Source organism: Cimex lectularius, unplaced genomic scaffold (genome assembly GCF_000648675.2).
Source record: "Cimex lectularius strain Harlan isolate CLEC.00 unplaced genomic scaffold, Clec_2.1 scaffold39, whole genome shotgun sequence".
Lineage (NCBI taxonomy): Eukaryota > Metazoa > Arthropoda > Insecta > Hemiptera > Cimicidae > Cimex > Cimex lectularius.
This window is the reverse complement of record NW_019392653.1, coordinates 1,881,278-1,895,207: the sequence shown is the minus strand read 5'-3', so window position 1 is coordinate 1,895,207 and position 13,930 is coordinate 1,881,278. Positions and strand designations below refer to the sequence as shown.

Below are 13,930 nucleotides of genomic sequence, written 5' to 3'. Positions count from 1 at the left end.
GTGCTTTTTCAATCTTTTTAAAAAGATAGTTCCTAGTCACAATAAGTTGTTTTCAACGGCTCAGGCTTATCACCTCATCATCAGCTTGTAGAACTCCTTCAACCTGATAAGCTATAAACTCGAAATACGGATCGTTGAACACAACTTACGCCCACGAAGAAGGCCACCAAGCACCGAAGTGGCCAGGAAACCGGAAGGTGGAGGACGCATATCGTGCTCCAATCATTGGAAAAAAGAAGGAAAGACTTTATAATACACAATACAATATAGCCGATTGGTCAAAAATCAAGCCGAAATACGTTGAAGCGTTGAAATAAATCAAGCGGCAGAACATAAAAGATTTTTGATAAATACGGACAGCAACATCTGTAGTCACTACAAGGATTTTGTGTTTTTTAATGAAATTGAAATATATTCTTGAATAATTATGTTCTCTATTTTGATCAAAACAAAACTGAAATATCTTCCATCATCAAACTACAAAACTGGTTATCTATTTTTACCATTGATCTCCTTTGACGCTATCCAACTTTCATTATCATGCCACCTGGTTTTAAGTCGACAGATTTATCCGACCATTAGCTCAACTTTATGTAGTTACTTGTTTTAAAGAAATATCAGGGAAAGGGCGACCGTTTGTCGGTGAAAGGTTAAGATGACCTTTCTCCATTTGTTTAAAATGTGACATTTTATTGTGCTTTTTCAGAATTTTATGCGACTTTCTTTTGTGTCCGTTTTGTTCGTTATGTTTATGTCATTTCCAAGCGTGTTTTGCATCCGCTGAATAAGATAGCGAACAGGAAACGTATTTTTAACACGCATACTAACTATATTTGATTGAAAAGCATTATTACATTTTGACTTTATGAGTGATGAAACACAACCGTAGGAAAATTTCCAAGAAGGGTTTTTCCGATTATGGACCGTCCGGTCAAATTTCAACATCCACACGGCCACATCGACCAAATAGGGTCATAATAACCCTATTTTCCTTCCAAACTGGCATAACACCGACCCTAGGCAGACAGTTAAACTTGTTGGCCAGTAATTCCGCTATGAAAGAGGCTTCTATAATGAAGTTTACGCGTGCTGAAAAGACACGCTCCTTAGCAATACGCCCACGCGGTCTTGCGCAGCCATCCAGTGAAATAATCTTTTGTTCCTCATTGACCGTAGCCCATAGCGCCGTTCGTTTGTTTGTATTACTCGTTATGGAATCTGCGCCGGGAAATATTGGTTCAGCCCGAACAAAACGTCATCGTTCCATCCCTCGGGATCATTTCATGACGGTCATAATTCATGTAACGGAATTATCGCGGTGATTATGCCACAAATGCCCTTGTAAAGAAGACATGATTTTTTTTAGCTAACAGTAAAACTATTATGGTAAAGTGACAAAACTGTATCTTCATCGTCTTCGAAAATCTGGCCTGTCTATCTCGTTGCCAGGTGCGTTTGGGCATTTCAACAGCCATTAGAACCACAAAAAAGGGCATAAACACAGAGAAAAGTTCAGGGGAATGGCTGAACTGGCTAAATGCTCAAATACGTCTGATAGGCAAAATCACTTGCACCCCCTAGGGTTGATATGACATCATAGTTGAAATACCCTCGTATAAAAAACATAAATAAAAAAATTATAATATAATATCGCACTGGTACTCTCAACACGACAGACAAGAATGACACATCTACACGGAAAACAAACCCTTTGAGCACTGAAGATGATCTCAATAAAGATCGAAACGTTGGCACGATAAAGAAAATGTTTTCTAAAACCTACGTCACACCAGACCGCATCTCACGATCTCCGAATAATCATTGACTAATGGTCACTAAACACCACACACAAAAAATAACTATACCAAAAAAAGTAAGAGTAATAAACAATTAATTAAGGTTTTTAGTTGAGATGAAAAAAAGCTAATAGCACGAGAGGGATTCGAACCCACGACCTTCGGCTAGATACGCCGCTGCTCTACCACCTGAGCTATCGTGACCTCGATCCACTCGGACATCAACTCCCAATCTCAACCCCATCTTATGAGTTTTCCCTACTTTTGCCATTTTCATCTCAACTAAAAACCTTAATTAATTGTAATGATTTAATTGGTCAAGCGGACCACGAAATTAGTGAATTTAATGAAGTAAAAATAAAGTAAAAAATTAAAGACAGATTTTTCCTTGTTATCCCGTAAATCAAGTGCCATGATAAAAGAAGGTCCCATTCACTAGAAAACTCAGAGTTATAAGCAGAGTTATAAGAGGCACGACTTCAGGGTTATAAGCAGGGAAAGGCAGCTTCCGTTCCTAAGAGTCTAGTTTGTTTCCAACGCGAAACGATATGCAGAGGTGCTTTCGTGTTACAGCACTGTACAGTTTAACCTCCTGGTTAACTGAGAAAATAAGCTGTTAGTCAGCTTAAATTTTATATATATACAGACAGAAAGATAGACATACTATTACGTCTTATTTTAGAAGCCGCTTTATGATTTTATTTGTAGTACCAGTGCTTGTTATCCATTAATGCAAGCTGTAAGTTTTTTCCATTCACTGGACAGTACCTGAACCAAACGGTACAACCTCAAGGTAATAAGCACGGAGAGGCGACTTCTGTTTCTGGGAATTTCGCTTGTGTCCAATGCGAACGGTGTGCACACCGTCCTACCATACGTAGGAAAGTAGAAAAACTGGCAGACACCGACAAAGACAAAAAAATGGTCAGGACACAAAAAAAGTCAGCAGACAGTTGCACCAAGGCAGCAGACTAGTAGTTTAAAAATAGTGCATACATAAGTTGCCCTAGAAACTATTAAACTTATTTGTATTTGAATTTTACTGTTTTAACAAGAATGCATTTCGCACTATTTTTATAGGCATTTCAACTTTTAATGGAATACAGATACAATATAATAAAAACAATAATAAAATAACAATTAAATTCAGAAAACAATTTGTGATATCGTGTCGCATTTCTCGGTTTTTGTTATTTCATTTTTTTTTACTTCTTATATTATTATGTACAACTGTACATGTATTATATACAACCAGCAGATTTGATTTCAATTTATGATTGTGGCATTACGGGCGTTATAGAGAGAAAAAATTCATTGACACCCGCTCTGAATTAAATAATTAATATTTTATATTAAAATTTAATTAACATTATTTTTTATCTGGTTTGCTCTTAATGCGCCATTAAGAGCAAAACCAGATAATAAATTGTTAGTGAAATTTATTCTATCACTAAATAATTTTGGTATGTTTTGGTGAATTTTCTTTCAAACTATCATAAGTGGATAATTTTTAACCTCAACATTAAAACTCATGATTCATGTAGGAAAATAGCAAATTCATTGTGGTAATCCCTATATCCAAGTATGTATGTTCGAAGTCTCTCTTACACCTTGCTATATGCTTGATGACCTTTTGGCTATTATTTGCCTCGTTCTTGGCCTATCATGTTATCAAGTTCTTCTTACACTATGAATTTCAATCCTTTTTAAAAAAGGATTGCTAAAAGGCTCGAAATCCGGATCGTTGCAAAATAACTTACTGTGAGTAGGAACTATCTTTTTAAAAAGGATTGAACACCACACTCACTTTATCATTTCTACTATGAATTTCATGTATCACTAGCCCGAATATGAGAGCTTCCAATAAGCAGTTGTAGGTACCTCGCCATGTTTCGTGTTACTTCATGTATTTGTTTTCCAACATTTCGACTAATATTAATGTTCTTTTTATAGAAAAATAAAATTGAAGGGAAAACAAAAGAAAGCAAGGCGATCAAGCTAGATAAATCATTTGTCACTTATAGATAGAGATGTTTTAAGGTTTGTATTTTCAGAACGCCTAATTGTTTTCTTAAATTTTTTTTTGAAAATTTAATACTTTCTTTACCATATCATATCGCAAAAGTAAACAATTATGGTGTGGAATCAATTTTTTTTGGTACCTTAAAATTTTCAGTTTACCACTCCATATTCGTGTGTTAGTTCATATGTAATATTCAAGCTGAGGCAAAACGAGGCTTTAATTTTTTATTTATTTATGTTATTCAAAAAGGAAACAAATTTTAATACCAGAGGTTACGTTGCGGTGAAACTCATCATTACGATTCAACACAGGTTCCGAAAACCAGTCAGAAAAAACAGGACTGAAGCATCAATTTACAACTTTATACTGATATCGGACGCAGTTTCTTGAGTGAGGAGTCACCGGCGTCGCTTGTGAACATGTCATTAATCTGAGTGTCGTAACAGTCGGTAAAAATAAACGAACAATAAATCCCTTAATTGGAATCCATAATACATCATTTGGCTCTGTCCTAGGTTTAATTGACCGTTAAATTGTCGGAGCAACCAACTATTCTCCACGGAGACTCAAGTCGGCTCAATTGAGACCATTCAAAAGCCCAAAGTCGGCTCGGCACTTTAAAAAACAAATTTATCTTACTCTAAAAAACGGATTTTGTTTGTTGAACACTGAAATTCAATGTTTCAACACTGAAATTTCAAAAATGATAAATAACCTTTATGTTTCAATCTAATTGTAAATTCAACTTACAAATAGTATAAATCATCCCGTTTTTTTTTTAATATGCTAAATCTAATTTAATATTGACACCTTTAGCAACAATACACATATATTTAGCGCTTAAATAGATGCATAAAGTACATCAGATTCTGTTGGGTTGCCTTATTTTGCTATTTTACTAGGGTTCACTCTGACCTTTGATCCCATATAAAACACGAATTACGGTATTATTTACTTAAGAAATGTTCCCTTAATTGTCAATAAACTTTCATCAAAATTCATGACTCATAACATATTTTACTAAGTAATGTTAAAGTCTGATGACATGGAAATCACTTTCTAAAAATTTACCCGGATCTTTTCTGTCCCAAACGAAATGAAAACTGTTGACAATTTAAACTTGTTCATTACTGATCAGTGATTTATATAAGCTCAAATCTGCCGATTTTTAAAAAATAGATTTGTATAAACATTTGTAAATTTCATAATCCTTAAAGCTCAAAATACTATTGCAATTAAATGATTATGTCTGACAAGCTGGTCTTAGGTTTCTTTTCTGTACTTCAAATTTCAGAGAAAATCATCTTTCACAAAATGGTGAATCTTTCAACCCAAAAATAAATACGCATTGCAGAACGCAAGGCCTGTCCTCCCTACAAATTGTGCGTAAAAAGCGATGACAGCATCCCTTGTGTCATAAACCATTAAAATGCATATCCCTTTGCCACAGTTATATTTATATAGTTCACCCTTAGGCTCTCAGCTATTAGCTTGGTCCATATTTTTTGTTTTTTAACACGTTAATTTTTCCTAGAGCTATCTTTATTTCTAGATCTTCTTTGGCCAGCTCATCTACTCTTGTGTTGCCTTAAACCCACCAAAAGCTTATATGTTTACCCGTCCGTCATATTACGTTTTCAACCTGCTTGAAATGGAGATACTTACGCCATCTAGCGTTAGTCTATTCTTCTTATTGTTTAATTTTCCAAGCATACTTACTTTAATACATATTTATACTTTAATTTTCCAACTGTCTGTCAGAATTGGAATATTTACAAAGGTATGTGTTACCACAAATCCTACCACTCAAAACAAGGCCATTTCATTACATAAAACACCATAAATAAGCAATACCTTTTTATGTAGAATATTGTTAAATTTACTAAAAAAAGTTGCTGAGTCTACGTGTATAAATTACTACCAGAACATCGTATAAATGCAAGCACATATAATTCAATAAAAATTTGTTGTTTTTTATAAAATAATGTTAAACACTTGCATTATAATGCTAACTATTGAAGTACATAAGATTTATGTAAGACTTGCAGCACAAATATTGAATTTAGGATTAAAAAGTGTCTTAAATTATGGAGAATATCCATTAACTATTCATATTTTTGTATAAAAAGTGTTTTTGCCATATAAGCTCTTGGAAAACAGAATTTTTTCATACCAATTATAAACGATAGGACTTCCTTTAGACTTTACAATAAGATAAAATAAAAATTAAAATAGTTATTCATAATTTTAAAATGCCTACATTGACCCTTCATTACAGCAGCCAGTCTGGAATAAATTCATCGAAAGCTCTAAAGAAAAATAAGCTTCAACAAATATTTTTAAAATAGTCACTTCAGCCAGATGTGGGTACATCTGTTTATTGAACATTTCAGTTTAGATATACGTAAAGTTACATCTCAGATCTAGGTGGGATGCGATGTACTACTAGTGATTTTATCAAAAACCAAATTGCGGACAATTTTGGTAGAGTCGTGCTCATTGAATTTGTCATAATGGCAGGTATACCTTTTACTATTTCTTTTTCATCTTTTGACCCTTAACAAGCATAGATTACTCGCCCTTCTCAAAGTTTAATATTTATTATAGAATTCACAATTGTTTCCCAAAATAAACATATGAGTTTTTTTAAAGTGCACTGATGGGTACTATGTGGGACAGATGTGTTTTTCATGAATTATGAGTGCATTTAGAGAGAACAGTATCATATCAAAATTTGAGAAATTGAAAAATATAAATAATTGATGATATAAATCATGAATAATTGATAACTTGTTGAAGCAATGATCCTAATAAAAACATTGGCAAGTTCTCTCTTTTTCCACTTAACACAAGATATTTTTTTGTATTATTAAATGTATGAGAATGAATGAAACACGAATAATGTGCTAACTTTAAAATAAGATAAAATCTGTTTTTCTTAATTTCATAGTTAAACATTTTGTGTTTAAAAGGTCCTTTTCACCCACCTACTACAGGAGTTCTGCTAGGCAACATTTTTAGTCCCCTTCTCTATTCAGTATACATGGCAGGCATTCCTAACAATCCCGATAAAGTATTAGTGTTTAAAAGGGGATTGAGGTGGCCTTGGCTGTTGGTGTGAAGTGGTTAAGTTGTCTGACTGAAATTGCCATGTTAGCGATTCTGGGTACAAATCCTGGCAGAGCCCATGGTTTTTAATTGATTATAGTATGAAAAATTGTATTGTAAAGTGATTTGACCCCTTGCCATACCCAATGGGCAATTAGATGTTAATCCCTCCTATACAACAAGAATTATTTTACTTACTTTACTAATATTATTCAAGTATTGTTGATCCAATCTACAACTATATGTTTTTATTCTTGAATATAGGGCTCTTTCCATTCACTTATTACCTTGTCTTAAAATACTACCTGTCTGATAGATAATTTCAAGTACAAATCAGTAAATACCCCCCGTTCACTATAACAAAGAAAAGGCTCCACAAGGCAACTTCTTTGGCCCTATACTCTATTCAGTATACACTGTCGTTCCTATCAATCGATACAATACCTCTCACATATGTAGACAATACTACCACCCATTTATAATAGACTTAGTAGTGGCCATCAGAAACTTTCAGCATCATCTCTCCGTTACCCTCCAACATATCATTTTTTCTCAAATTCTCTCCAACTTTGTCCCTCCCTTAATAACTAACAATTATTTAAGGTTTTCAGTTGAGATAAAAAAGTCAATGGCACGAGCGGGATTCGAACCCACGATCTTTGGCTTGATACGCCGCTGCTCTACCACTTGAGCTATCGTGACCTCGATCCACTCGGACACTAACTTCCCATCTCAACGACACCTTTCGAATTTTCCCTCCTTTTTGCCATTTTTCAAATTTCATGTAATCAATTTGATTCTCGGCGACAAATGAAATGGCCACGGAGAGCTTTAGTGAAGTATACTTCATTTTAAACTTATTAAATTCACTAGTTTCGTGGTCCGCTTGACCAGTTAATATCTTACAATTATTTAAGGTTTTCAGTTGAGATAAAAAGTCAATGGCAGAGCGGATTCAAACCCACGATCTTCGGCTCGTTGAGATGGGAAGTTAGTGTCCGAGTGGATCGACCAATAATTGTAAGATATTAATTGGTCAAGCGCACCACGAAACTAGTGAACTTAATAACTAATATCACCTGCTGTTTAGGATTTTACATCAATAAAAGATTTTCTTAAAACCCCATACTCAGTTTTGGTTGAAGATGATCGGTAAGGATCAAATTAGAGGTTTATCACCTCACACACTGCAGGAGAAAATTAAAAAAAAATGTAGTGTTGGCATTTCCCCATACCATCCTCGCTCTTTTGTCCTGTCAGACTGTAATAAACCCACTACTGAAAACAAGAGGAAAGAAATTAACGAATTACTTCTCCACTTTTATAATCTTATAATATACAATTCATAATGACAATAAAATTACACGTGCACTCTAGCGCTATTTTAACTTTTTAATAAATAAAAAATGTTTAATATAAGCATGCCTTACAGATTAAAATAACCGAAATGAGCAAAGTTCCTCACCCCACAGACTTCAACAGGAAATCTCACAAAAATAGAAATGTAACATATGTGTACATTATTACATTGACAAAAGACTTACTCGAGCACCACACTAAACTCAAAAGATCGATACAAACTACTCAAAAGGCAAAAGACCAAAAGTTTCACTACCAACCAAATACCTCATCTACACATCATTACTACATCCAATCTGAATGTACAGAATTGAACTATGGGGTTCGACCAACTGTTCCAACGCCGAAAAAATTCACTCGCTCCAGTTCAAAAGCATTCAAACAATCAGTGAAGCTAATTGCTTTATTTCCACACAAATCTTCAATTCCCAATTTTCCTAAAAACCTGGAGCCTCATTCCAACCTTCTGGTCCAACACCTTTCATCCCAAATCCTTCCCTACAATCCTTTTAAGACGTCTAATGTCCCTAGTGAGAAAAGTGAATTGCATTGTGATAAAAGTGTAATTGTAATGAATTACTTCTCCACTTTTATAATCTTAAATATAAAATTCATAAAGACAATAAAATCACTTGTGCCTTTTTTAAATTTTTAATAAATAAAAAAATGTTTAATAGAATTTTTACTTAAGTTATTTTAATTCCAAAAAAATTTGAAAAATTTATAAAACTATTTTATATTCAAAGATTTAATTACTGGTGCTTGGTCAAGTGAAAATATTCAACCAGCATATTTACTGGTAAGTACATTCAATGTTTTTATGTCTAATTTTACTATTTATAAAGGAGTTTTTCACACTGCAAAAACAGACTCCATGGGATTCAAAATGGCTTCATCGAGACAAATCAGGCAAACGGCAGGCGCAAGGGGATAATTTTGTACTGAATGGGCAAGTGTATCCAGAGTCATATGAACATAATTCAATTGCTTTAGACAAACAAGCAGCTCTACAATCATTATTGCAACAGATATACCAAGCAGAAAATACTGTATAGACTTCAAGTATATTTAAAAGGAAAACAATACATTATGTGTATTTCCCGCTAGGTCAAAATGGAAATGAATGAAGTTGTGAAAGCACAGCAAGAAGCTTTAGAAGCTTCACAAGCTTTAGAAAAAGCGACTGACGATGTAAGGACGCTGAGCATGGAATTGCAGAATGCCCAGGAAGCTGCTGCACAAGCTGCCCTGCGAGCTCACACTACGCAGCTTCAGCTCACAGCACACGACCAACTAATGTTAACGGCAAAACAACGTGCCGACGCACTTTCTTCGGAGATGGTGTTGGTTCAAGCTAATCTGGCACCAACGCAAGATCTTTTTCCTGTCAACTCCAGTGATTTCCAACAGGACGATCCCATAGCATATCAGAGTTTACCATCACAAGGCGCTTTAAGAAACCAGAACTTTTGGCCAATGAATGAAGCCAAATATTTACTAGCAGTACCAAATATGGATGTTTCTAAACTGAATAATAGACAGAATGGCATTATCTAAAAATAGATTCTTTAAAAAAATATATTATTTGTGTGTGTGTTGAATAAATTATTTTCTTATATAAGAAAATATTAATTTTATATGAACATTTGAATGATTACACAACACACAATATTTTCAGCTTTTCACAATGTGAATTATCTTTCTTACATTAGCGAAGAAGTAATTAGAATCATCGCAGTATGGGAGAGGATTCTGTGTAGAAGAGTTTGCCACCAGTTGACTGAGAAATAGATAGATAAATAATTTATTTACAAAAAATAAATTAATCTACTACAAATGCATTTATTTTGATATGTAAGTAGGTAGACGTCTTTTAGAGTGTCCCCTAAGTAGAGGTTTTAAATACATAAAAAGTTAGTCTTCCATCTGCATCGTACATCTGTGGCTGTCCTGTAAACGGAGATGTCCCCTGAACAGAGGAGTCCCTTTGTTTCACAGTATTTATATCCTGTAGGATTAATATTTTTCACCGTTTGGCCTTTTACAGACAAGAGGGAAGATGAAATAATCAAATGCTACAATAAAACAGAGTTTATTTATCTACAACTGTATTATTCCTGAGTTCTAACATATTGTCCATTGGACATACTAACATGAAAAAAAAATTATTTACAGGATTCAATAAATACAAGACGAGCACATAACATCACTCATTTATACAGAAGCTCCTTGTAAAAAAGTGCTAAACTTAAAAACTAAATACTTTCATCATTCAACATCACATAATTAGTAAGTATTTTAAAGTATAAAAAAACTATTTTAAAATACAATCTCAGCAAGATCTCAAGAGAGCTTTTTGATATAAATTACTTGATATGTAAGCTTACCCATTATTGAGCTAAAAATATGAAAAAGAAAATTTTTTTGGGATTATACTCTCAGTCTATAGAAAACTAGCCAACCTTCTCCTATGGCCTTGCATAGCCATCGCTGAAGTTTTGATTAGAATATTCATTTGAGCAATGCCGTACTGTCATTAAGCACTATTTGTGCTCGTCTGGTTTTTGTATCCCGAGAAGAAGGCAAGTGCCTTCATCAGCTGGTAGCTCTTCGATATTGGTATGTTGCTGTCGTAGAGCTTGTTTGAAGACTTGCAGTCAACATAGAACCACCAATTACATTTAAGGATGCTCTGGTCAAAGAGCGTCGACTCAGGACAGAGGAAACTCTTCATCACCATACCATCATCTGTAAATGCACAAACATGGAACACCTGAAAAACAAAACACAAAAAAGGTTAACCAAAGATATTTAAAAATTTATAATAATAACTATAGTAGTCAATTACTATTAATAGTGGGGGGTGCAATAGTGACAAGTGGTTACGGTGTGTGACTCATATTTGTCACAGTAGCAGTATTGGGTTCTTTGAATTTTATTTGAGATTATTTTGGCAAAACTATTGTAGTTTTGACCCATCATCCCTGACACCCAGGGGTAGTCCCTCTTAAATAAAATCCAATATGTAGTGTGGGCATTAATAATCATCATCCTCGCTGTTTTGGTCTGTCAAATTGTGATACTATTGAAGAAAGAAGAGGCAAGAAGGCAAAATGAGCCTGATAGATGAAAACAGCAAAAAATAGGCTGATCAAAATTACCAAACTACTCATTCATCATCCCACAGATCTCAAGAGGAAACCTCATAAAAACAAAAATATTCACATATATATCAAAACCTATTATCCTCTTGTGGTTTTCCTCTACCAAGAGTAGGAATCTTATCCTATATGAGCCTTCACACCAACAAAGGGCATGTTCTGCTTCCCAGGAATATCTGCATAGTTGTTCTGCCACTCTGAGTGTATACATACGTCTCTAGAGTCTGTAGATCCAGTTAACAGTCCAACTATTATTCTTGTATTAACATGACCTAGATTTAGGTTACTATTAGGTTTTACAATGCTCTTATCTTGGTCCTTGGCTACATTTCCATTGAACAAAGGTCTTATTTATCATCCATCTGATGGATCCACTTTTTTCGGTAGTTTGGTATGATACAAAAGGGTTCAGGACCAATAGAATTTCTTTATCAACCTTCCATGGCCAGTTTATTAGCCTCTTCATTGCTTCTTTGTCCTATGTGCACTAGTATCCAGATAAGGGTAATTTTGTTGTTTTACCCAATGTCTTACAGGGCCCTAATGCAATCCCAAACTTCTCTAGGCTTTACCATTCATGTGGCAATTGCCCTTAGTGCCGCCAGGCTGTCCAAGTAGATGGCTATTCTTCTGTAAGTGATGCTTAATTTTAATCCCCTAGGCAGTATTCAATAGCCACAGTGTCTGCTGAAAGGCGGTGGCATAGTTCCGAAGGCTTATATGAATATGTCTATGAATATGAACACTACCCATGGTTGTGGGACCATTTGTATACAAGATATAGTCGACATTAACTAGGCCACTTATGAACTGGGGATTCTGATGGTTCAAGGAAGTCCTCAGATTTGACTGGATTTAATCATTCATTAGGTCATGCTCTGTGTATGAGTGTTTTACTTGTTTAATTTTTTTTATGGATTTATTTAAAATATTGGTTCATTATTAAAACAACTCCTTTTCTAGCCATGTAACAAATTGTTTATTATAATACGGTGTGTCATAAAAATGATCGTTTTTCTTGCAAATTTAAAAATATTTTTTTACACATTTTGTTTGATATTCAAGGTATATGGCATTGCGATCTATGGTTTGTTGCTATCTCGAGGCCAGATGTGGAATACCTTCACAATACCACTCTTTAGATTTTGAATGGAACAATTCTCTCAAAAGAAGAGCTCTATTTTGAACCTCATCCAGAAAATTAAAAATTTTGCCTTGAAGATAACGACCCATGGACCTGAACAGATGGTAGTCGGAAGATGCTAAGTCTGGTCTGTAAGCAGAGTGAGGGAGAAGCACAATTCCATCCAATTCTGTAATGTTTTGTTTCAGGTAACGAGAAGTGTTTCATCAGGTGTTATCTTTTTGAATCAAAACCCGATTTCTAGTTACTAATCCTGGATAACATTGGGTCAAAATATCAAACATTTTTTGTAACTGCTCATAATAAATTTTTGAATCAATGGTTCGACCTTCTTGAATAAACTCATAATGAATTATAAATTTGTAATTCCAAAATACAGAGAGCATTATCTTTTTGTCAAATTCCTGTTGTTTAACGACTGGTAGAGCAGTCTAGCAATTGTTTCTTCATCTTAGGTTTTTTCCAAAATATCCACTTTCCATCGCAAGTAACTATACTTTTGATGAACCGAAGGTTATTTGGGTTGTTCAAAAGATGTTGACAAATTGTACTCGGTGTCGTGCCTGCTCAATGGTCAACTTATGAGGTATCACTCTTAACGAGCGGTTCACTTTCCCCTAAGTTAAGCAGTTCACGATTTAAGGTAGACTGAGAAAGTCCAAGCTCTCTCGCCAATTCCCGAGTATTTTTTGTTGGATCTGTCTCAACAATCTTGCAGAGCTTCCTTATCGAATGATGATTTTCTTCCAGAACCCTGTCGATGCTGATGTCAACGGCTTCAACTTTCTGGAACCATCTGCACACTGTCATCTTCAAATTGCCGCACCAAAGGGGTTTTTTTGGCGGCGGAAAACTTACGTTTCGAATAATAGTGAAATATTACCAAAATTTCAAAGTTTACCATCATGTTGTTTAACCAAACTCGACGACAAAACTAAAGGCAACAAGAGATCATTTTATTTCACATTCATTTAATATAGTCGACGGATCAAAGTGGTATAAAATCTAATTGGTTTGAAAACCAAATAAAGCCTATATGGAATTACAATTTCTAAGAAAATGAAATCGGTAATTTTTTATGATTCACCCTATTAGTTATAGTGCAGCCAAGTAGTAGTTTTACTTTCTAATCTCTTGTTGGGTATTATGTAGGGTATATTAACTGTTAATAAACAATACATTGTAGACTATGGAAATCAACGGGACGGAAAATTTCTCAGGGGCGTTCTACCGTTGATGGACTTTCACTTATCGTTTCCAGCTTAAAATAAAGCCCTAAGTGCGAGCAATTTCTCAAAAACCCTCTGGGAAAGTCGAGAGCCGTTTTCCACCTGCGTTC

At 34.6% G+C, this 13,930-nt stretch overlaps 2 protein-coding genes and 1 long non-coding RNA gene across 5 annotated transcripts in view; 2 read left to right on the top strand and 1 right to left on the bottom strand.

The window, feature by feature from the left end:
• The first annotated feature begins 6,149 nt into the window (after window positions 1–6,149).
• On the top strand, window positions 6,150–9,858 carry LOC106661177. Its single transcript, XM_014384421.1, has 4 exons — window positions 6,150–6,339; window positions 9,033–9,085; window positions 9,156–9,335; window positions 9,394–9,858. The coding sequence occupies exons 1-4, from the start codon at window positions 6,252–6,254 to the stop codon at window positions 9,841–9,843; spliced, it is 771 nt and encodes a 256-aa protein (XP_014239907.1). The 5' UTR covers window positions 6,150–6,251; the 3' UTR covers window positions 9,844–9,858.
• Window positions 9,859–10,362: 504 nt separating this feature from the next.
• The window catches only part of LOC106661176, an 80,286-nt gene continuing 76,718 nt past the window's right edge, over window positions 10,363–13,930 (bottom strand). For all 3 annotated transcript variants that reach the window (XM_014384419.1, XM_014384418.2, XM_014384420.2), the window contains one exon: window positions 10,363–11,059. In XM_014384419.1, the coding sequence (XP_014239905.1) occupies window positions 10,823–11,059 (237 nt within the window). In that variant the 3' untranslated portion in view covers window positions 10,363–10,822. The remainder of the gene's footprint in view (window positions 11,060–13,930) is intronic.
• On the top strand, window positions 10,516–12,879 carry LOC106661179. Its single transcript, XR_001339640.2, has 3 exons — window positions 10,516–10,575; window positions 12,513–12,718; window positions 12,780–12,879. It is a non-coding gene; the product is annotated as an uncharacterized LOC106661179 (long non-coding RNA).

Coding starts and splice junctions, on each gene's coding strand:
- LOC106661177 (XM_014384421.1), top strand. CDS start 6,252: ATGCGATGTACTACTAGTGATTTTATCAAAAACCAAATTGCGGACAAT. Junction 9,086..9,155: donor TTCAACCAGCATATTTACTG/GTAAGTACATTC, acceptor CTGCAAAAACAG/ACTCCATGGGATTCAAAATG. Junction 9,336..9,393: donor TATACCAAGCAGAAAATACT/GTATAGACTTCA, acceptor ATTTCCCGCTAG/GTCAAAATGGAAATGAATGA.